Genomic DNA, 24,373 nt, shown 5'->3' with positions numbered 1-24,373 from the left:
AAAATGGTTATAACCAGTAATGCTTGGGTGTGTTTTGCTTGCCTGATCACATGTGCTGAACAGTGGATTGCACTAATGTTTGACTGTTTCCTGTTGAACTTGCACACTTGAGAGAGCCTACTTTGGGGCTGTTGCTGTTGTTGTGGCAGCCATGTTGTCTTCTGTCTGCACATGCAACTTATCATTGGTTTCATAACATCTAATCAAAGGACTGCAATTGAAAATTAGCACATTTAAATGTTGTATAAATAAATAGATTTTAAAATGAATGAAAGTACGTTTTTATCATCTCAAGCTCATGCATGGTGATGCACTGCTGTGGCAGGATGCTTAGCTTGTGACATTTCACATACATAACACACACAGAGCACAAGCCGGAACGGCCTTTTGAATTTGAACTGGGAAGTCAATATAAACAGAACAAAGAAAGAGCAGTCAAGTTTTATTTTATCTATTTTACATTAGTTACAATATGGTTCTACAAAATCAAAATATACTTGGCATTTCATGATTTGAATACATGTTTCATAAATGTATGTACATTTTCAAAATACAGCATTCCCCTATTCTTGCTGTGGTGGCATATCATTTTGCAGTTCTTAATAAGCACCACGTACATGACACCTCACACACAGGCAGTTTTTCCTCTGTAGTCTCTGAATTTCAAGATAAAAGCATTCTTACATCACACATGTAGCCAAAACCACCACACAGGTAAGGTGTTTTTATCATTCCTAATAATCTGATCTTACAGGTGTGTTGGAGGTCTCTGTGGTGTCTCTGTGGCTTGACAGCCATCTGCTCTGGTGCTTCCAGCAGAGGTTTCTAGTCAGCATATTACCCATTGACTTCCTAAACTTCTCCCCTACAAATGCATAGATGACTGGATTTACACAGCAGCGAGACACTGCAATGATCTCAGAAAATCTCAAGGCAGAGTTAATGTTCTTTGAAGTCTCGCAGGTGTTCACCAGGTCAAACAGCTGCAGTGTCTGAAGGAAAACTGTGACATTGTAGGGGACCCAGCACACCACAAACACACACACAATGGTAAATATCAGCTTTATAGCTCTGCCCTTTTTGGAGTTTCTGCACCTGGACAGCACAGACAGGATCTTCACATAGCAGAAGATCATGATGGGGAGGCACACGAAAAGGCCGACTGAATTCTCACTGAAGTTTCGCAGCATCTTCCAAAACTCCTGGCTCTCCTCTGGGTACAGTGGCTGGCACTGGGAGCTGTTGTCATCTTGATCTATCTCCAAGGAGGCAAATACCACCTGAGGGATGGCCATGCTGACAGATACAACCCAGATAGCGATGCTGGCTATGATTCCATAGAGAAGTGTTCGGGCCTTCATGGTTGCAACGGCGTGGACAATGGCCAGGTAGCGGTCCACACTCATTAGGGTCACAAACAAAGTCCCACTGTAGAAACCCAGCTGTTCAGAGGAGCAGACGGGAGCAAAGTCAAAACAGGATGTGGCACAAGGTGACGTATGTTAGGTTCTACAGGCCTCAGTCAGGTTCTTCATACAGCTGAAATTACACAGCAGCTGTTTCACACATCGCCTGATAACACCTGAGCTCATCTTGGTTAGAGTTAGAATATCTCCTTTTTTATAAAATATAACAACACCCATGTTTACAGTGGAACATAGAAATAGTTCACTGGCAGTAATACCTCATAGTGTAAAAGAAGAAAAAATAAGTTCATGTTTTCCACCCTTGCACTTATGTACTGACATTTCAGATGCCGTGTTTTATTAGGGAGTGAAAGCATCAGCTTAATCCTGACTTTTCACACCTTACCAACAATACCAGATAAAAACCCTTAGTGTTAACTTGCAGCAAGTGTTGTTTAATAGCTCACCTGCACCTGTTTATAAATTCTGCTCTCTGAATAACAAGTACTATTGGATTTTGAGTTTTTGGATATTAAAATATGAGCGATTTAATATTTTGATGGGGTTCTTAATAATGAAAAATTAAAGAAAGGCTCACCTGATAGACTCCAGTCATCAGTTTGCATAATGCAAGGTTCTGTGAATCGTAGGCCCAGAGGGGCAAAGATACAGCCAGTATGAGGTCAGACAAGGCCAGGTTTAGGAGGGAAATGTCTGTCATAGTCTTCAGTTTTATGTATCGGAGGAGAACCCAGAGAATAGTGATGTTGCCTGTGAAACCATTTCAAATTATTTGTCATTACTTATTATTTCTGGTGACAGACTGTAGAACTGGACTATGGCATATGTATGTCAACTGTTGCATGCGTCAGTTTCTGCTACATGCATTAAAATGTGTAAAGAGAGTGACCCACGTTTTTGCTCTTTAAGAGTGAGGTAATGTTGAACATACCTATCAGGCCCAGACAAAACAGCATGTAGAAAAGAACCGGCAAGACCATCGATCCATTGGGAAAATCTGGGCTGGTATCACAGTAAAATTCATAGTCATACATCCCTGCGTATATGTATGAGTCGTTCTCTGATATGTTCATATTGCTGTGTGAGGAGGAAAAGAAGTTGATGTTTAAAGCTAGATATTAAACCAAACAATATTCAAAACCACACACACAAAAAATCTAGAGTGATATAATTAGGTCAAAAACAGGTTCATGTACTGTAGAAAACAAATATAGCGTGACTGACATCATACATTCAATAGAGCAAATCATTACTGTAAATATCAGAGTTACCAAAAATTAAATCACTCCAAGTCACAGAAAAAAAAATTATAATAATAATGATTATCTCACACATTTTACCATAGTACAATCAAAACCATGGTACAACCTCATAATGCTCATTTAAAATATCTTATGACACTGGATCAAAATTTAAACTGTAAGAAACCAGTAAAGAAATTTGGGAAAACCATAAGTATACAGTATAACTAAGCAATTTTAGTGGTATTAGAGACTGTGTCTCAACACAGACAAGACATTTATGTATGTTATGATCCTTTCCTAAATGGCATATCTCGTTACATGCTGGGGGCAGACTGGTGATACACCTACTGAGTCAAAACCAAAAAATACAAACGTATAAACTCTGGACAACAACACCATGGCATTTTCATCACTGTAGGGTACTGGAGAAATACATCTTACTAAGCTTTGGGAATTTTAGATTATTTTGAACTTTGCTCCTGGTTTTGTAAAATTTTAAATAGTTTGGCCCCTAATTTACTACATGACTTTTACTGGCTCACTAAACTCTGCAAGATTATCCTCTTTATAAGACTTTAACATAACATTTTGCATTTCGACAATCTGCATTATCTGTAAAAGCCCCAAATCAGTGGAATACCCTTCTCTACCAGTGCTTTCATAACCAACCTAAAACATTTTCTAAAAGCAGCTCACCTCTGTACTCACTGACCTTTAACTCTTGTCTTTATAACTAGCTCGTATTTGAAGCATACATGAGCTATTGTGAGCAGTTTTACATAGTTTTATGTGTGTTCATCTTTGTATAGCTTAGTGCGTAAAATTAGGATATTTATGTTTTATATTGTACATGGTTACTTTTAACTAAAACACATGAATTTAAAAAAATTAATATACTACAATTAACTTATCTGTATTTCTTTTGTGTGTGTGCGCAAAAGTAATGAACAACTATCCATCTTGGTCTTAAATCAAATCCATCACAAGTCTACTACACTAACTGGCAGACATTAGTTCCCTCAACCTTACAAAAATGACAAAAGTGGTATTTGAGACAGACAAGGGGCTCTTTTTTATATAAACTTCATGTGTTGTGGTTGTACGGCTCTTTCCTGTTGGACTTGTTCAAACATGTGGTTGAGTTCAAACCCAGTTTAGGAAAATCTTGATCTTAAAGTGTTTTCTCCAAGCCTTGAATTAAACAGTGAAATGAACACAAAACAAGTGAATCATACAACAGTCTAACATTTCCATGATCAGTTAATATAGCTTAACATTAAAGTTAGACAGTTAAATCACAGGTGTCATCAGAGGAGGTAAAATGTGACCATCTAGGATCCAAATAACATAAATTATGCTGTTATCATATGATTAAAGTCTTGATATTACTGAATTTCTAACTAAAGATTCCCTTCTTATGCTAATGTGAACCCAAAGTGCCAGAATCACATAGATTAGATGTGAATATAAAAATAAATGCTTTACTTACTTTATCAACAATGCAATCTTTGGCTCCTGACTCTACTTTCTTGTGGTGTTGAGAAAACTCTTCCCTTTGTTTGCACTGAAGTGTTTGAAAAGATTTCCTCCACTCACAAATCTACTGGAAAAAGAGATATAGATGTTTCTGTTCCTCATCATGACAGACACGCATTGTTCCACACCATAATGACAGTGTGTGACTGCTGTTTGTTACACACTGAACATTTTCTAAAGATAAAAAACACCTCATTAAAAAAATGTTTGAAAAACATCCACCTGTTTGTAGGGAATTCAGAGACATTACTGGACTTTCCTGCCCTTTGAGTTGAACTTTTCAAACATGATCACCATTTAGTGAGTCATGCCCAAGAGGCTTCTGTAAAAACAAGTCCAACTGCTGCTATTTCAAATGTAAAAACAATTTTCCAAATCTGAGAAATCTACAGCAATGACTGTAATTCTGTTACATTCACAGTAGCTGATGAAAACGTCATTATTCACTTTTCCCCTCTGAATGTCAAAGGTACAAGTGTTTACAGCCACCAACAGTTTAGATGATTTAATGCTCATCTCTCAGTGAATATCACAAACTTCCTGCCATTCTGACCATAATCAAATTCAGATGATCTCTTTTAAACCACATCTGACCCTTTTTTTCCTTCCACTATCAACATAAACAGTGGTTTATATACGGTTTGAATGCCGACCCTCACTTCCTGTGGCTGACACACACACACGCACACACACGCACGCCTCAGCTACACACTGTGTTTATATGTGTAGGACGTGAGAGAGCTGTAAATGAAGTAGTAAACAGTGTCTAAACATTTTAAAATTTAAATGTCAGTGTGCTTACCAAATTGTCTGCCAAAATCACTGCTCCTGAATGTGCATGTTGTTGTGTTGGGCTTCGAGCTCACATATCATCCTGTCAACATGCATTGCTCACTTTTTGTGTCAAATCCTGCTGCAGAGCTCATTTCTGGTAAGGTGTGCATTGGGGTTTTGTTGTTTCCTCTGCATTGTTTCAATCGTGCAAGAGGTGGCAGTGCGGTTTTCTGAGAAATGTCCCTTTATGTGTTAACATGTGCCAAGAAAGTAGTAGAGGGGAAACTGCATTCTAATGAGGAGCTTTTCTCTATTTCACTGTTCACTCTTCACACTTTGGTGACATGCGCTTTTGAAAATTGCTTTCAGCTCATCAGGAATTACAGAAGCTTTTTTTTCAATTATTATTTATATTTCAAAACTTTTGCATACTTAAATTTCAAATTAGGTAAAACTTGAATCTTAACATGATTATACAAATTATTTATATATTAGAATCACCATAGAATTGGATCAACTTAATTATATCTATACTGTAGTTTTTTTTCTCAAATACTGTAATGGCTGTACATAACAAGCTGCCTTTGCTGTGAGAATAAAATGGCACACTAGCAAGTAATTGCCTACCTAATTATTTGGCAGGTGAAGGTTAATTGCACCACTACCCCATGTTCATAATAGGACTAAATTCATTCAAGAAATACATTTTAATTGTTGCTAATCTGCTGTTACACAGTTTTGTCACATTTCTAGACAAAAGAAAGACGACAGTAATGTTACATGACTTGCAATACATGCAGTACCTCTACTCCATGTTCTAAATAGGACTAAACACTCACAGCATGTTTTTTACAGATTAGTTTTAATTAGTTTTTTAATTTAACCTCTCCTGGAAGAAAATCAACCTGTTCTAATTCCAACTTGTCTCAAACTGATGTTTTGTCACCACCCCTCAGCATACTGCGCACGTCGCCAAGGGGCAGTGACAAAATGTCACACTTCAGTCTCTTGTGACAGAAATGAGTATTACAACAACAAACACTTTAAAAAAAATGTCCTGGCGAAAACTTTTTTCACCTGTTCCTAAGTCATAAACACAGGAGGGAAAGTAATTAAAATCAATGACCAGAATTTGTTTTCTCACTTGCCACTCAGGGCCTCTGTAGGTTTGTAACCATCTCAAACTTTTTCTTTAAGTAAGTACAAGATGTCCAAATAAAAGCACAGTGTAACATGATCAGTGATTAGACTGACTCTTAGACTGGAAAAAAGATAAACTTTAATAATCTCCACTGGCAAACTAAACCACCGCAGAAAGCAATTACAACATGATACATAAAAAAACAATGTATTCAGTATGAAAACACTAGAAAAATGCAGTATTATGTACATATATACAAAGGTGAGACATAAACATATGAAAAGTCATAGGTATATATGATGACCCAGAATTGACTCCATTTCTACAGACTGAAATTCATGATAAATGATGCTGCTTGAGAGAACAAAAAGTGCTAATCCCGTAAGTTTTGCCTTTGTAGCTTTGATTCATCAATTTTTTTCAATGAATAACTTTTTCCACATCAAAGTGTAAAAAAACAATTCCATGTTGTGAAAGTGTTTCACCTCTTTTGAAAAATAGATTTTCCCTCTAGTATGAATATTTTTCAACTAACTTGCAGGCTCATCAACAAGTGAGAACGTGTGAAAAAGGGGGTGCAGAAACACGTTTAACACATCAGGCACTGATAAACAAACTTTGTGGTTATATGCTGTTACAAATAAGGCTGTCATAGTTTCAGTCAAGAGGTACAGTTTGTACAATCCAAAAATGCCATTAAGTTTCCTCCAATGTCAGCAGAAAGAGAAGGAGCATTGCAGAAAACACGCTGAGATCATAGAGAAGACGATGATCAGATTATACTTTCACACATACTATGATCAAAACAAAATAAAACAGTGCAAATTCAAAGTGTGAATGAAATCAGACTCATCTAAAGATATTTACATGTATAGGTACAACACAGAGAGCTTTTTAAAGCGGTCATATTATGCTCATTTTCAAGGTCATAGTTTTATCTGGGATTTCTACTAAAATAGGTTTGTGTTCAAATGTTCAAAATGCTTAATTTTTCTCTACAGCTGCAGCACCTCTGTTTACACTCTGTTTGAAACAGCTCTTAGTTCTTGTCCTCTTAAAGCCCAAAGCTCATTAAAACTTTTGTTCCTAACTAGGTGCCTTGCTCCTGCATCATGCCCCCGCTCCTTTTTGGGTGAAAACAACCACTCTAGTGTGACTGGCAGTAAATACAAATTCTGAGGTCTTTGCCAGTTTAAACTATATCAGGGAGGATGAGTCTGACATATACAACTGCCTTATTGAATCTTATATATATATATATATATATATATATATATATATATATATATATATACATATATATATATATTTTTTTTTTTTTTTTTTTTTTTTTTTATCATTGAGACACTTTATTTTGCTGAAAAAAATTCCATTCTAAAAGCTGGTGTTTAAGGTGGGGCCATGCTTTTTCAAAGCAAAAACTTTAATTACACCATCAAAACATCACTCTTTTCTGATTGGCTTTGATCCACAGACAAAATCAGCACACGTGTGTGCACACAGTGGTGCAATGGTTAGTACTGCCGCCTCACAGCAAGAAGGTCCTGAGTTCGATCCCTGGCTTGCTTGGGCAGCACCTTTCTGTGCGGAGTTTGCATGTTCTCCCCGTGTCTGTGTGGGTTTTCTCCGGCTTCCTCCCACAGTCCAAAGACATGCATGCTAGGTTAATTGGTGACTCTGCCCATAGGTGTGAATGTGAGTGTGAGTGGTTGTCTGTCTATGTATCAGCCTTAAGATGAACTGGCGACTTGTCCAGGGTGTACCCTGCCTCTCGCCCAATGTCAGCTGGGATAGGCTCCAGCAGCCTGCAACCCTTACGGAATAAGTAGTTACAGAAAATGAATGAATGACATCATTAACTATCATTAACTAGCTGCTTTTACAGTGGTTGCTTTCACCCAACAGTCAGTGTGGAGGTTGATATATGGCTGCTCTTGTCCATGCAAATGTGTTACATAGTGATGTCACCAAGCAATTGAACAAAGGGTCTATCGCAAACGATGTTCTTTTAACCTATTAAAGGAAAGGAAAAACCCAAAAAGCATAATGTGGCCACTTTAAGATTAGATATTACTGATGAATAATACTGTCAGAGGTGGAACCTGGGAATGACAAATAAAACAAATCATGCTATATCAACAAGGGCTTGCCAGATAAAAACATGTTAAACTCTCTGTCTGTCCTCCACCTCCTACTTAATAAAGGTGGGGGTGACATCAGAGGACCTGGACATAAATGAGCTCTTCCTGTATGAGCTATCGGACAAATCCCTGGTGGAGGGTAGGAGAATCTTAGGCACGAAGGTACTCAGCAGCTGCAGAGCTCGTTTCATAAATTTTTGTCCCACAAATGCGTATATAATGGGGTTCAGGCAGCAGTGAGTGTAAGCAAAGGCCTCAGTCACTGTTATTGCCATCCTTAAGTTTGCATCCAGCCTGCATTTGTCTTCAATCTGCAATTTATCTTCATTTTTCAGAAACATCAAGAAGAGGCAAATGTTGTACGGGGCCCAGAATATGAAAAAGGTGACCATGATGGAGATGATCAGCTTGATAATGCGGTGCTTCTTTGCAGTCCTCATGTTCACCAGGGTGGGGATGATCCTGGAGTAGCAACCTATCATCACGAACAAGGGAATAAGGAGACCCAGTGCATTTGCTGTGACAAGGTCATAAAGCTTCCAGGCATCATTATCCGGGATGAAGCAACAACTTCGCTCCAGAGAGTCATTTGTAACCTTTGTGAAGATGAAAGCTGGTAGAGAGATGCTGAAGCTAAGCATCCAGACCAACACGCTCAGAGCAATGCCTGCTCTCAGAGTGCGATACTGTGCTACCTTGTGAGTATACATAATGACCACATACCGGTCCACCGTCATGACAACCATGAAGAAGATGCTGCTGAAGAAGCCGGTGCTGTGGGAGCCAGAGACAAAGCGGCACAAAAAGTCTCCAAAGGTCCACTCACTGACCACAGAATAGTGAGAGTAGAAAGGCAGCGTGAGGGCGAAGAGAAGGTCAGAGATAGCCAGGTTGAAGAGGCAGATGTCCGTCAAATTGGTCTGGTTGCGGTACTTCACCAGAACACATACCACCAGGCCATTACCTGCATGAGCAGAGGAAAAACATCTATCAGATTATGCATCATAATGGTCTCAAAAACACATATTTTCCCCGGCCTACAGGTGTTATTTTAATATATCTAGATTGTTTTGGAGTTGAAGAGTTTTGGTGACATCAGCCGGAGAGATGTCTGCCTTCTCTCGCATATAATGGAACTACAAGGCACTCGGCTTGGCAAAGCACCAAAAGATACATATGAAACAGTCGACAGCAGTGTCTCTTTTGTTCAGAAATTTGTTAAAGTCCATATTAGTGAGCACTTCTTTGTCAAGATAATCCATCCACCTGACAGGCAGGGCTCGGGCTGGGTATTGGTACTCAATATCTTTAAAAGTATCCATTGAAATAATCCAGTACCAAGTAGTATCAACATTTTTCCAGTCAGACAATACCTGCCTTCAATCCTTTTAGTAAATAGATCTAGAAAATGATGACTATTTCTATGATTTTGCTCAAAGTTAATTACTGCAAGTGTTCTTCATAAAGAGGAACCTCTGGGAAAAAAGCATCAAATGACATACTCTATTGGTACCGGTATAACTTAAAGGGTTCCGGTGCTGGTGCTGGCAATGCAATTTTTTGAAAATACCCAGTGCTGGGTGGGGCATAGAGAGATTGCTGATAAAAATCATGATTAATGCTCAGGTGTGCATTGGACTGGTTACGTTAAAAGGCCACTCTAAAATGTGCAGTTTTAAAAAGACATTGACACTGTCACCGCTATTTCACAGAGGGCTATTGGTGTACTCTGATATTCTTACCCTAACCTTAACCAATTATTCCTCAAGCCTAAACCTAATCAACCTAACCAACAAAAGGTAACAAGTACTAGCCAACGAGAGGCAGAGGAGGGTGGGTTGTGACTTTGCCCTCCTTAGAAAAAAAAACAATTTAAAGGGCTGTTTGGTTAACCCTTTAAATTTGTGGGGTCCAGCATTTTGGTCCCCACAAAGCTAGCCGCACCACTGTAGTCTGGTTGTTGGACCCCATGAGTACAAACAAACCTACACACACACACACACACACACACACACACACACACACACACATATACATACCTAAAAAGCCGAGGATGCAAACCAAACTATAGAGAGTGGGCAGAAACACCTTGCCAAAAGTGCTCACATCATCGGCATCACACGGAGCAAAGTCATCAAGCCCTTTATAATAATCTTCATAATCAAACGCTGCGGTGAGGTTGGCAGGTGCTCCATCAACTGCAGAGAGAATTTTTTTTTCAGTTTCAACATTTGCAACATCTTACCTTAGTTTAGATATAGTTCCTATACCTTATATTACTCTAGTTTTTTCATAGGACTACTGTATTTTTCAGAGGAAAGTAGTCTAGTTCTATTTAACTCCACTACATCGCTGTTAAGGCAGAAATGTCACATACTGATATCTCAAAACAGAAACAAAACCAAATAAATTGAACCAAATCTATCTGCTGCCGTGGTGAACGTTGTAATCTGGGTGAATCAATTGATAATGAGGGCTATAATGCCACCTGCTGGTCATCATGGGTAATTTAGTACCTTCTTGGAAACATTTGTCACTCCTACACATTTATTTACAGGGGGCAGACACAATAATGTACACAGTTTATGAAAAAGGACCATTGCAAACCCCAGTGTCACTGAAGTCTGTGAAAAGTCAACATGCTCTATACTGTTCATCACATCCCTGCTAATTTCAACAGATTCACCAAAAAGCATCTATTTCATGTTATCCACATACTGACGATTTTAGATATTTGAGTCTTTGAAAAGGCAGTTACTTAAGATTTAAATGAATCTGAACTGTTATTTTGTCTGCCTTAATAGATACATGTTTGTAGATCGTATATATCTAAAGAATAATGTTTAAGACTTTTGATAGCCAATATATAATCTAATTATTGTAATATTTTGTATTTCTTCATTTAGTGAAACAATTGAACATAATAAAAAATAAAATAATCTCAGGATGTAAAACATCGATTAATAAAAAATACAAATGTATACTGTATTACAACAGTGGATCATAATAATAGTTACAGCAAAGTATTAAGCCTCATGGATCACTAATGATCACACACAAATATTTCTTCAACTAATCAATAACACATTCATTTACATACATTAAGCAATAAAATAAGTACAGTTGTTAAAATCTACTCACTTGACATGGTGATATCTCAGTGATTCCTTTTCCTGTTCAGGTACTGTCAGGCGCTGTGATCCTAATTTTTCAGTCCAGATCTTTATGGATGTGATGTTGTCAAATGTCCCCTGATGAAGTGACTGTCTGAAAGTCAACAGACTTCTATTGAGGGTAGCAGAGAAAAAAAAATGCAGATGCTGTTTCCTGTAAGTCCCTAAGTGTGACTGCGAGATTGTTATCAGGAGTTTAAAGTTCACAGATGCTTGAAGTACAATAGTCTGCCAAAGTAAAACATATAGCATATCAAATCTAAGCGGCCAAACATGTCAGACTTTCAAATTTGCACAAAAAGCTTCAATACATCATACATATGCATGAGGCATTTGAGGAAGTCCCACTGAATTAAATTAATCAAAGATGTTGCAACAGAACCCTAACCCTAACCCCCAGAAAACATTTCATTTTAAAAGCTTAAGTCAGAGGATGTTTTTTTCTTTAAAACATTGACTCAAACAGATCAATCTATTATCAAAATAGCAATTAATCTGACAACTAACCAAACTAACTAACCTTTTTCCAAGCTTCTTCTGAGGGGAGGCTGACACTCGTACTTTGAAAAACCCTGATCTAGATCACGAAATCTGGTAAGCAGAGCTTGCTCTAGTTTTCTGAGGTTTGGCAGAATATTAATTTAGTAACAGCTGTAACAGGTCCATAGCTAGTTGAATAAGCTTGTCCCCTGTTTGAAATGCATGTTCAGGTGCTGTCTCACTCCCTCTCCCTCTCCTATATTGAAAAGTTATCCTGACCATTCAGATGAATGCATTCACAGCATTTTATATAACGTCATTGAATAAACTTTCAAGCACCCGCAACTCTGACTAACTTCTAGTGTTTCTGCTTGATTTTGTGTAACTCTGTCCTATTTTAGTCTTCTTCTTCATTTCCTTCTCCTTCCTCTGACAGTCTGACCCCATGTAGAGCGTCCAACAGATAAAATCATAGAATAGTCTACGAGTGCCCTCTTGTGGTGAAGAATCATACCTAGTTGTGCCGGGAGGTGTTGATAGCACAAAGCATGCCGGGAGAAACATGCCGGTAGAAAAGATTTGAATTCTCATAATAGAATTTCATTGAGACGCTGTGCATACAAGCTTGGCCTAAACTTTTGTTATCTTATACGTAAATCTAACGTGCAACAACAACAATAACAATAATAATAATAGTATTGTATATTATTGTTGTTGTTATTGTTATGATTATTATTATTAGTTTTAGCTCCGGATTTGATTGTTTTTTTCGTGTCTTTTTGTTTTTCTATCTCTGTCTCTGTGTACTTGAGGTGTATTTATTCGTACCGTCGCTCTCCAGCTGGCGCTCAGTGAATTCCCAATGATTGACGTGAGAGCTGCTGACGAAGGCGGGCTGCACGGAGCTGCGTCAAGCTGGACAGACGCAGCTGCAGAACACTGAAAATTATGTAGCATCACCTTCCAAATAAAAGAGTAGACTTGCTTAATAGATTTTTATAGTAGGTTATGTATGGTTATAGTATGGTGGGGGAGACTGGGGACAAATATAACAGGTGGCATTTATAATACATTTAATTCCTCCACTCAGAAACCAGTTAGACTGATGACACTTACTCTGCACCTGCTCGGTATAATTCGATCTCTGATCATTTCACCATGGCAAAAGTTTTCAACAAAAAATGATTTGGAGGAATGAGAGTTACTTTTTGGATGTATAGTATTTTTCTACTGCTGCCTTTGAACTTGGATCAATTTTATCCCTGAGGTAGTGGTTAAACATAGACAAAAACATGGCTCAGTTAAGCACCTTGTTTGTCTGTGGTGATATACTTTTCTGTTAGAAAATTAACACATTTCACTAAATTTAAATGCTAAAATTACTTTTTACTTAAGTCAAATAATTAAAAAGATAGAAACAGACTTTTGCACTGAATGCACCTGAGATCTTTTGAATATACTTTAAAAGAATTTCAAGCATGTACAAAATAAATCTTAAGTAACACTATTAGATAGATGTCTTTGACGTGGTCTTTCATCAGAGGATTAATGTGACACCTTTTTTTCTGTACCATACACGCCCCCACTTACGCCCACACCACTTACACAATTGTAACACTCTGACTTCTTGCATCAAAAATAATATTAGTGACAAAAACATCAGTTTTCTTTTGAGTTAGTTCAAATTTGTATGTTTCTTATTGTCAAACCTAGTGAGTGACTGACTTGTGTATTTCAAGTAGTGTGAGAGTTGAAAATGAAAAAATGTTACAATTATCCTATGTAGACGTGTTGGTCAAACGCTCTTTCGTTTATGAGCTCTTATTTTGAAGCGCTATGCCGGAAGTCGTATTCAGTTACCTCGACGACGCTCGAGGAAAAATCAAACTGGGAATACGAAGATTATATCAACTAGATTTGACAAGTAACTCAGTGAGAATGAATCCATGAGGACTCAGCAAGACCGTTTTAACTAAAGTAAGTTGCACTTAAAATACTCAACATTTATCAGTTCTTGTGTCGTAGTTAGCTTTCCGAACACTTTGCGGTCTTTGTGCTGCAGGTCACACAGGACAGGACTGTCATCTCTGCGCACTGTCACTTGTTGGACCTGTGATAGAAAATATAAAGTTGCTATTTTCACACCAAAAAACAAGGAGTGTTTTTTGTTTGTTTGTTTGTTTGAGACATGCTATAAAACACGGCAATTAATTTAAATTTTGAACTCGCAGGTGATAGTATAATGGATATCCACCGAGTCTAAAAGCGCAACAGCGGATTTTAGGAGCAGCTTGCGTGCCGCTATCATCTGAAGTTGGATATCTAATCACTGCAATGACCGAGTCCTCCAAACCGCCGTCAGGGTAAGTCCTTAAAAAGGATAATTAGTTATATTACTTAAACGTTTTTATTCTTTCTCAGACGGTTTGTGGAACTTTGAACGAACTTTCAGAATAATTAAACCAATTATCAACATTGAAAAACGTGCCTATCTACGAAAAAAAACTGCGCAAATGTATCGTTGCATTTGTTGTTTGCATTATGTCCAGTTTGAGTACAGCAATGTAGTATTTATTGCTGGTCTAGGGCAGTGGTTTTCAAATGGGGGAACGAGGACCCCCAGGAGACTTTGGATTGGTTTTCAGGGGTTCTCGAGAATAAAGGCAATAATTTATTTTTACTGTAATTCCATCAACAAGTAACACAAGGACAGAATCTATCACTATTTGGTCATGGGGTTCATACACCAGTATTTTCTCTGTACCCATTTAGGAGAGATGCATCAATTATCCAAACTGTGATTTGTATAATCATTGTAATTTAGCCTAAATGTTATCTAAAGCTAAATAAGATGTAGTCCAGATGCCTTTGAAATAATGATTGTATAATAATTCCAAAGATTTTTAACATTAGATCCTCAATATTAAGCAACTAACACCCAAACACCGACAGATACAGTGTGAGACAGCAGAAACACTGTGCGCGTTATGTAACAAAACTTTTAAAAGCAAAAATCTTTTCTGATGTGGCACCAAAATTTTTATCAAACTAGGGTCTGTGGTCTAATTTGTGTCATTTGTGTCCTTCATGGGGAAAAAAAAAGTTTGAGAACCACTGGTCTAAGGTGCTCAAAAGAAGCTTCTTGTGACATTATGCAGTGTTATCACATATGACTTGACTGTGTGGTTGTGTGTCATTGTTAGGGTTATGATTAATAGGTGCTTTTCTTCGAAAACAGTAATTTCATCGCTCCATAAAGCTGTTGTGAAAATATTTGGGTTACAATGAGTTGCAGCCCCACAAATGCCTATTGGAAACGGTGAGGAGCCTCCACACGCAGCAACACTTAAAAAAAGCATTTGTAGCTTATAGTCAGTCCTGACAACAGAGAGAGTGTTCCAGCAGCCACACCAGCCTGCTCTCCATGTGCCCACAGCCTCTTTGCCTCTCACACACAATAAGAATGAACAGCTCTTGACCAAAGCATAGTGCGACACTGTAGTTGTTTGCTGCAGTAGAGGAAAGAGACTGACAACAGCAACAACTGTAGTTGTTCTCCACAATGTGCTGTTACTCGTGTTATTTGGGGCTGTGTAGGCCTCTTTCATACTGTGACATGTGACAGTAGCAACGGCACAAGTTCAAATATTAAAGTAGATGTTTGCTGAAATCCATTTAGCTGCATCAGTTTCAGTGTCCTGGTATTGTGTATGCTGGCTAATAGACCTTTATTGATATTTAATAGTAGGGTAAACACAGGCGTTGCCAATGATGCTAATTAATGTCCTGTTTCATTTGGTGTAGCAGAGCCACAGCAGCACCTTGACTCTGTCTGACCTGAATGTAACTGAATCTTAATTAGTATCTTTTTTAACACCTGTGTTTACCTTCTTATTCAAGTCAAAATAGTCTGTTGTCATGTCTTACTGGGAGATGTCAATACAAGGGAGTTATTATGTTATTAGTAACACCTGGGCTCTTCCTTTTATGACAAGCCAAAATGTCTGCTGTGAAAAGGCCCAAGCACAATTTGGTACAGTACTGATGTTTTTCCTGCTTCTTTATTACATGCGTCTGGGATCACTTACTATATATTTGAAAATATGTTACTATTTTGAACAGTGTTCATACGGTACCACTCATTCATTGCAGCTTCTCTGTGAGGGTAAACAGCTCCTGAACTTTCAGATGTCTTTGTGCTACAGAGGAACAGATGTATGGTCTGATTTGTGAATATTTTTTATAACATATACATAATGTTTGTGTTAATTTAGCTGGAAACTTTTAATAATTTCTCATTGGCAAAAGGAAATAAGATAAAGGAAGGTAAAAAAAAAGGCACCAACGTGTAATAATTTGCAAATATAATAGAAATTATTAGCTTGAATGAGCATGATTTGAGCTTATATTCCAAATGGTTTTCATGGGTGTATCTGAGGTTTTTAACACATAAGTTAAATTATGATGTCTTTGTGAGTATCTCACTGACCAGGTGTGATCCAGCATCAGTATAATTATGCGCTACTTGGCAGTTATGGTAATAGTTGTGCACTGTAGAGCCAGATTTTGCTGACTTCATCAAACCTTAAAGCAAGATTGTAATTACTGTTAGTGTTACTGCTGTCATTGTAGAAGGGTCACACCTTTTATTTATCATGCTTTAGCTCTTCAGGACACTCTGAACTACTCCATCTGCGCGTCATAAAGGCTCAACAGCAGCATAGTGCAGATATACACTAAAACGTGTGTTCTTCTTCAGCAGTAACATGAGTAGGGTATGATACCGTTTGAAAGAGTTGATGAGGTGTTTTTTTTTTAAGTTCAGTCTATTTCTTCTCTGATCTTTCAAGCAAAGGTCCCTTTAACCAGATACGCTTAAATACAGTGATTTCAGACACTCAAGAGCTTTTTGGCCAAATTACAAAGTAGGCTAGTCACAGCAGAGTCAGCTGGCAGTGGACCCAAAACGCCCTTTTATCCAGTCAGCGTGTGACATTTCTGTCCATATAAATTACCATGACAACTCCCTTTGTGTTGTGATCTCTCTTTCGTCATCACACACAGAGACGAGCTACTTTACTACATAGCCCAGTCCTAATGAAGCACAGCTCATAAAACTACCACTAGACACACACACACACACACACACACACACACACATATACACACACAGAGCACGATAACTGACCAGATAAATAGAGAATGGAGAAACTGCTCTTTTGAAGGAAGTGAAATTCAGTTGTACCTTGCCATTGAAATCTGAGCAGCAGGTGTGTGTGTGTGTGTGTGTGTGTGTGTGTGTGTGTCAGTGTTTAGAAAAAGGAGTGTGCACTTCTGCAGGTAGGAGTGGTGCAAAGGTAGCCTGAATGAAGCCTTTTAGTTTTGAGCTTTATAAGCCTGTAATTAAGCATCAGCACAAAAGGGAACTTCCTCCCCACGCAGGGACCAAATGACAACAGATTTTTCACAGATTTCTCACAGATTTCTCACATTTTTCAGTAGCAGCAGTAATAGTAGTTTTGACAAGTTAGCTACAAGTTAGCTGACTCATTGAAACAAATTAGTTACATCCACCAGCCAAATGCTGGTAAAATATTCAACTGTCTGGTATATTTGCTTCACCAGCCAAAGAAAACGACAGTAATCTATTTTGTGACTGGTAAAATTTGAATATTCACAAGCAATTTGAACAAAAAAAGTTAATTTTGAGTCCTTAATACTGGATTTCTGTAGCATTAATTGATGTTAGTGGTTGTTCCTACCTGTAAATGTTTCTTTGAATTGGATGTTGAGTTCTTGAATGATGAGAGGATTTTCACTGCTGTGATGTTGTTCCCTTTTTCTAGTTTAAAGACGGAATGGTGAAATCTCCACCCAGTAACAGCATTTGTCCACAAGAGCTATAATAATGAATTGGGAACTTAAAGTAACTATGGTTTCACTTCATGTCATGTGAGACTTGTTAAGTGTTGTAATGTGGACCCATGGTAGTATATCTTTTTGTATTTTAAATTATAATCATGCTAATAATCTCATTTTTTAAATATAATTTTAACAAAATACACTTACTTTTTTTATTTGTTACCTAATTGTGTAACTATGTCTGGTATTTGCATTCAGAGCTGGACCAGTGCTGAGTTTTCGGGGCTGATGCAGATGATATTAGGAGGTTAAAAAAATCCAACACAATTCCAACATAACATAAAAAAACAAATAGAAAAAAAGTAATTAAACTTGAATCAAGAAAATTGATCAAATATCTATAAAATGCCCTCTGCATTGTGTTCTATCAACAAACAAAGTTTTCATATTGGTGCATATCGGACAAATATGCATCAATACCAGTATAGACTAATAAAGCTGTGATGGGCCAGTATAGTCCAATAATATTGGCCAAACAATATATCTGTCTGTCTCTAATTTAGACCAGAGTAGTTATAGTACTAGTGTGCCGAGTACACAACAGTCTTAATGAGCACACTGGTGTTTTCCTCTACATGTCTGGACCTGGTGTTTATGTGTGTCTGCCTATACCCTTGTTTGTGTGTTGAGCGAGCTGTAGTCCAGAAGTCTCTGATTAATGTGGTTTTGTTTTATGCTTTTAATTTTTTCCACTCCCACTGAGGCAGTAAGGAAGCAACTGACTAAAATATATATATAAACAGAGGAAGAAATAAGAGGGAACTGCTCATATAAAATCTAACTTTATAGCATTCCTCACTTGTGTTTTTTTAAAATCTTCAAAGTGTTTTACTGGACTGTTGCATGTTTAATAGAACTCTTCTGTTTTTCTGTCTGTCTTTTCTGGAGACACAATCATGTGTGACGTCAGAACCTTGTGAGCTTACTTTGGTCACATGTGGTTCACTCCCCAGTGATGATGATCAACCACCCACACCCTTACAGAGACAAACACATTTGTTGCCATTTATCACCACATAGGCTTGGTGCATTTCTTATGTTTGGATTTTACCTTAAAGTGCTTCATGAAGTGCAAAGAATAGGAAAAAAAAGCCTTACCACTCTCAGCATTTGGACTTGTGCTGCCATCTGCCTCACTGTTGGTAGGTCATACATTATATTTTTAATGCCTCTCTTGTCTGTGGTAGCCTCATCTCTGTGTCTGTTCAGTTTTAAAACACACCCACAGGAAGACTGGTTGCAGATTTTACAGATAAATACAGTATGGGATTACAAATAAGTGTCCATTTATCCTCAGCACACACCCAGAGATAATTATTGGCTACCAGCTGTCCTGTCTGCACACATGCACATGCTTGCATGTGTGTACTCATGAACACTGTATAAGTGGAGGGAGATCACCAGCATTGGCTAGTTGCAGTGTAAATGCTCATTAGTTTGAAGCTGTGCCCACTGGACTAAATGTCAGCCTCATCCTTTGCATAGTGTTTGAATGTCATGCATGTCTGTTAGTCTGTACAGTTTCTTAAAATACTCTCAGAGATAGACATTGTAAGATTAAGTTATCCTTTAGTGCTGCTGTGGGCCCCTGCTGGGGGCTCAAATACAGATATTTAGACAGATGCAGATCTGAAGCTCCCCACCCTGGACATCCTTCACAAAATCTTCTCTATTTAAAATTTTAAGGCTCATGTGGTCGCCCAGCAGCTCAGCACTGCTGACTAAGGGACTTCCCTCTCTTTTTCCTCTTTTGCTTGAAGGCTATACTGCATTTACTTTTACCAACGAGGAAAATATTTTAGTGTATGTGGTCACATCTGGATATTTAAGGTTATGTTTTATGATGGGTTAAATTTAACTCCTGTGAAAATTGAGATAGGCAAGAGAGAAAGTATTTGAGGCTATGCGTTGTTGGCAGCGGTGCAACGTGTATCTGGTAATATCTGCATCCATTTCACAGACCATCCTGTTTAAAATAGAAAGGGTGTGGATGCAATGCTTCCACCAGCTTGTTCTGCAAGGATAGAAGCTTGACCAAAGTGCACACTGACTGAACATGTTCGATCCAAAGCATACATAACCTTTGCTCAATTTATGGGTTTAGTAAGGAGTCAGTGTATGGTAGACATATCAAGCTTTTTGGCTATTAGACTATGTTCCATGTATGATTTAATCCTCAGAAAACACTGAACACTTGAGATAAAGTAGATAACTTTGTAATTAAGTGCTTAAAGTGTTACCCTCACCCACATTTTACGAGAATTGACTGTTTTTAATGAATCTGTATGCCATTAACAATTAATGCAGTGTCTGTTGTGGTTATAATATTCCAAGTAGGAGTTTGTTGTAAGGCCTGTTACAGTAGGATGTAATTGATGGTTACTTGGTCTGTGCAAAGTCCAAAGCAGTACTAACTCTTTGAATACATTTACTTCAAAGCCATTGGAAATATTTGAGACATAGACTGGCTGTATTTATACACTGTCATGCTCCTTAATCCCCATTGCTATACATTATCCACCCTATTTTCTGCTGTTTATAACGCCCCCTGTGAAATAAGGCATTGGCAGATACCTTTAACAACAAAGTAGGCCTGTGTATCAGTCTCAAGTAGCTCCAGTACAGTGTATCTGTCTGTGCTCTTAGTATGCAGCTGTTATGAGCTGCTCGGATTTATTTCTGGAAGCCTGCAGTCATATGTTAGTCACTCTGGTATGTGGGTTTGTCAGAGAGGAATACAGACGGACTGCATATGAGTGTGTGCAGACTGGATGGAGTTCTCTAATGCCAACTGACAGACCATAACAGTCATATCGCCTGATAAGCCAGAGGTGGTGAAGTGCACTTTGTTATGTACATGTTGTGATGGTTTTGCATGTGGGTAACCCTTTAACATTGCTGCTATGCCTGCCTGTTCTTGATCATAGAAAAAACAAAGTGCAACTACTTTGTGCCACAATATTTGTTATTCATCAGCAGTCGTTTGTCCTTTTCACAAAATTATTATTAAAGCATTACAGGCTATCGGCAGGGAGCACATGCACATTTCTTTTCTAGTAAAAGGGCATCAATGGGTGCTAAAATGTTATTTATTTGCCTATTACCTGTTGATATGATAAGGAACAAGCTTAGAAAGCGCAGGAAAAGAAATATGCCCTTTATTTGTCAGTCCTTCCAGGATTTTGCAGGCTTTTTTGGGATTATTGTGACCTAAAATGCTGGATTTCATGGCAGGTTTGCAGAAAAATGCATATATGCATGTTGCAATGTTTTTCTGTGTTTTTTCCAATGAAATTATGTGAGCAAGCATTGCAAACAAGTCACATTTTTTCTATAATTCATAAAAAAAGGCAACTTGTTCCAGGGAGAATAAAACAAACAAAAACAAAGACTTACTTGTTCTTATTAACCTTAGCAAAAAGGCTCAGGATTACAAAAAAAACCTCCAATAAAATATGCTTTATTTGTAAAAGAAAAAGTACACCTGGGGGGTATTTCACAAAGAAGCAAAATGATTTTGGAGCTCAAACTGAGTCAAACCACAAAATTGTAAAATATAAGTGCACAGAGCATCGATTAAATGACAGTTACCTTGTGATCTTCTCAGTGCCAGGGACAAAATAAAGCTACAGTGACTGGTCAGATTAGTGATTAGAAAAAACGGCAAGGTTGTTCAGAATTCATTAGTTGAATTTGTGTTAATTGTTGCAATTGCAACATTGCAGCTTCCTGGAGGGACTTATTTGCAGTCCTTTTTTTATTGCAAAAACTGGATTCAGTCTTGCTGAAAATATTGTACTGTGTGATTTCATTGATTTGTGTTGTCTGTTTGTCACATCAAAGGATCCCGGGGTCCCTATAAGTGGTGCATGTCTGTTAAAAACCAACAATATCTGTACTGTAGTGTTTTTCTTCTTGTCTCTCCAGCGGGAGCTCTCTCTAATTGAACATGCAGCTTAGGGAATAGAAAACAGACTAATTATCATTTCCTGCTGTTCTGCTTCTACATTCCATCTCTCCTTCCTATCTTCTCTAATGTTGGACTCCACCCACCTAGACTTTTCTATCCCATTTGATTGTTGCTCTTCAGCCATATGGGGCTTTTTGCCACCTGAGACTCCCTCATGTTCCCTCTTACTAACCTTCATTGTCCCTCCCTCTCATTTTCCCTCCAGTCTCCCTCTGCTGTGGGCCTGTTTGCCACCCACAAGTTTTACTGAGCTGGTGCACAGTGCACAGCCAGTATGTGCACAAATAAAAACAATAATTAAACTGTAAGGGCTATGTGACTCAACAATCCAGTTATTTACAGTATCAGCCCTCATGGGATTAATTCTGATGTTAAAACTAGTACTAACAATGACATCTTGCTTTGTCAGAGGATCAAGACTCTTAGCTAAGTAGATCAACTGATAAATTTGAACTGCAGAAGTTCATTACTTGAGTGCAGTGGTTCCTGACTTTTACAGTAAGCATTGTAAACATTAAAACACTTGACTGTCCAGGAATATACAGTTGAAAACTATGGCCCTCTATTGACAGAACTCAATAAATTCACCTCAGTCACTGAAGGACTAAGGAAAGATACTTTTTGGCAAAAGTCTATGGACATGCCCATCGTATTCGATCAAAAAAAGTAAGCTAGACTGTTTTTCCAGCTGGTCAGACAGAATTTAACTTACTGCTCCTATTTTTGGAGAATTATTGTCTCCTTGGAACATGTTTCATGTTTAACTGTTACAGCGTGCCTCTGTGTCACTAGTCACAAGTGGACAAGGTGACTACATGGGCAAGGAGAGAAGACGAGAGGATAGGAGGGAGGAGGAGGGAGGGGTGCTGTTACAGTAAGTGGATTTCTCTCCTTTAAGGAGGTGTGAAACAGATACTTCTGGGTTGTCAGTTGCTAGCTGACTTAACCCACGGTCAATGCAATATATCCTGAATGTAAAACCTCGAATAACTGTAAAGAATGTAAGCAACTTAATTGATCCCAATGAGTAACAATTCATTTAGCACCTGAGGTGTGGTGTTGTCTTTTCATCTCCCTTGGGTCATTATGTTACTGTTACCGATTCTGCAGCACTCCTGTTGAGCAGATTGTGCCGAGCTCTATCCTGGTCGTTATAATAGTGGTAAGCAGGTGACCCAGGTTACATGCAAATTTCAAGACCAACATATTCTTATTTTAAATGCTGGGATTTCATATAGACAGTGCAGCCTCCAGACAATATGTGATTCAGGTTGAGTATGGTTGTAGTTTGCATGCAAATGCAGTGATATTGCATATGTGGAGTCGAGCTTCAAATGATTATGAATTAATCATTCAAGTGCTGTTCAACCACAGACTGTTATCATGGCCTGTCATTTGGTTAAGTGCAGTTTGGCCAACACTAGAGCCAAAGTTGTTACAGCAGTACACCATAATAGACCCTAATAAAATGCAAATGTATTATAATTACTGGTTGAATAGATAACATAAAGATAGTATAGGCCTAGTACCTTCCTGAGCTACAATAGCAGTTTAGCCTTTGTGAACTGTGTTGACCTCCAGCTATGAATGAGGTAGAGAGTAAGACAGTTACTGCATATGCAAACTAGCATAGAAAAAACAGGCACATACTGTGGTACCAGGTTTGACCCTGGGTTTTCAGCTCCACATACCATGGAGTGAGGTAAAACACTATGCAGTGAATCATTGATTTGGGGTCTTTTGTGTGTTGAATGAGGCATTTGGTCAAACTGCTGCTAATCTGTATAACTGTATGAGCTTGATTGATTTTAGGGAATTGTGTGATGAGTTTCATGAAACTATTCTTGTGGACAGTTGTTTGTCAAAATCATACTCAGCATGTTATTGTATGTAAAACATAACACTAACGTTGTGGATGTAAGTTGTTACCTGGGTAAATGTCAGCATTGGCACTTTTCCTGTGTTGAACTCAACACATGTGTTAGACTTCAAGGACACACACAATACCTTTTGGTGAGTAACACTAAATATAAACATATCTTTTGGTTGTTCAACAAACCAGTGCACCTTTAAATGTTTATCCTTGATTCATTTTGATATTTGATTACCTTGCACTTCAAATAAATAGAAATGCATAAAAAAAAATGTCATTTTTCCATTAGAAACTGCTATCATCTACACAAGATAAAAGTAAATGTATTTGCCTAAACTGCACAGAAAAGCAGAGATTCAAACATAAAAATATCTACAGTTTGTACTTCAGTGTGCAGTTTTTACTTGGCTGTAGCTTTTGGGGCAGTGCTGAGGTTGTGGTGGACCAGCTCTGCAGTGTGAATGCAGAGGGTCAGACTGGCACTCTCACTGAGACAGTTTGCTTGGTATTGCCGTTGGGTGGGGTTTTCAACCACATGGCTGGTAATATGAGCATCAAGGCATATGCTGAACTAGAAGGCTGTGTGTGCCTAGCAACTGCAAACAAATGGTTTACTGGGCTCACGTCTCTAATACTCACTTCTACAAGAGAGTCTTTCACTCTCTCTTTCTATCTTGTCCCTGCTTTGTGTC

The 24,373-nt window shown here is 38.1% G+C and overlaps 3 protein-coding genes across 4 annotated transcripts in view; 1 reads left to right on the top strand and 2 right to left on the bottom strand.

Annotated features, from left to right (window-relative positions):
• Positions 1-435: 435 nt before the first annotated feature.
• LOC146321206 (C-C chemokine receptor type 4) lies at positions 436-5,116 on the bottom strand. Of its 2 annotated transcripts, XM_084725639.1 has the most exons (5): positions 5,010-5,116; positions 4,161-4,271; positions 2,359-2,504; positions 2,005-2,177; positions 436-1,442 (listed from the first exon to the last, which is right to left on the bottom strand). In XM_084725639.1, the coding sequence occupies exons 3-5, from the start codon at positions 2,498-2,500 to the stop codon at positions 735-737; spliced, it is 1,023 nt and encodes a 340-aa protein (XP_084581765.1). In that variant the 5' UTR covers positions 2,501-2,504; positions 4,161-4,271; positions 5,010-5,116; the 3' UTR covers positions 436-734. The 2 variants fall into 2 exon arrangements, with proteins under 2 accessions (XP_084581765.1, XP_084581766.1); XM_084725640.1 differs by lacking the exons at positions 4,161-4,271; positions 5,010-5,116 and having other exon boundaries at positions 2,359-2,857.
• A 3,012-nt stretch (positions 5,117-8,128) lies between these two features.
• Positions 8,129-11,573, bottom strand: LOC146321205 (C-C chemokine receptor type 2-like). The gene is made up of 3 exons (XM_084725637.1): positions 11,405-11,573; positions 10,303-10,461; positions 8,129-9,227 (listed from the first exon to the last, which is right to left on the bottom strand). Exons 1-3 carry the CDS (start codon positions 11,409-11,411, stop codon positions 8,314-8,316), a joined length of 1,080 nt encoding a protein of 359 aa, XP_084581763.1. The 5' UTR covers positions 11,412-11,573; the 3' UTR covers positions 8,129-8,313.
• A 2,198-nt stretch (positions 11,574-13,771) lies between these two features.
• Positions 13,772-24,373, top strand: part of cobl (cordon-bleu WH2 repeat protein) — a 66,880-nt gene continuing 56,278 nt past the window's right edge. The window contains exons 1-2 of the mRNA XM_084726262.1: positions 13,772-13,893; positions 14,148-14,279. Of these exons, the coding sequence (XP_084582388.1) occupies positions 14,251-14,279 (29 nt within the window). The 5' untranslated portion in view covers positions 13,772-13,893; positions 14,148-14,250. The remainder of the gene's footprint in view (positions 13,894-14,147; positions 14,280-24,373) is intronic.

Source organism: Lutjanus erythropterus, chromosome 9, assembly GCF_056507025.1.
Source record: "Lutjanus erythropterus isolate fLutEry1 chromosome 9, fLutEry1.hap2, whole genome shotgun sequence".
NCBI classification, from domain to species: domain Eukaryota; kingdom Metazoa; phylum Chordata; class Actinopteri; order Lutjaniformes; family Lutjanidae; genus Lutjanus; species Lutjanus erythropterus.
This window is presented reverse-complemented; position numbering and strand designations above follow the sequence as displayed.

What these genes read in the sequence shown, in the direction of transcription:
- LOC146321205 (XM_084725637.1), bottom strand. An exon ending in TTGCATCCTCGGCTTTTTAG is followed by an intron (nt 9,228 to 10,302) that starts GTATGTATATGT and finishes CTGCTCATGCAG; the next exon opens with GTAATGGCCTGGTGGTATGT.
- LOC146321206 (XM_084725639.1), bottom strand. Translation starts at nt 2,500, where the DNA reads ATGAACATATCAGAGAACGACTCATACATATACGCAGGGATGTATGAC. An exon ending in GTTTTGTCTGGGCCTGATAG is followed by an intron (nt 2,178 to 2,358) that starts GTATGTTCAACA and finishes ATGGTTTCACAG; the next exon opens with GCAACATCACTATTCTCTGG. An exon ending in TGATGACTGGAGTCTATCAG is followed by an intron (nt 1,443 to 2,004) that starts GTGAGCCTTTCT and finishes TCCTCTGAACAG; the next exon opens with CTGGGTTTCTACAGTGGGAC.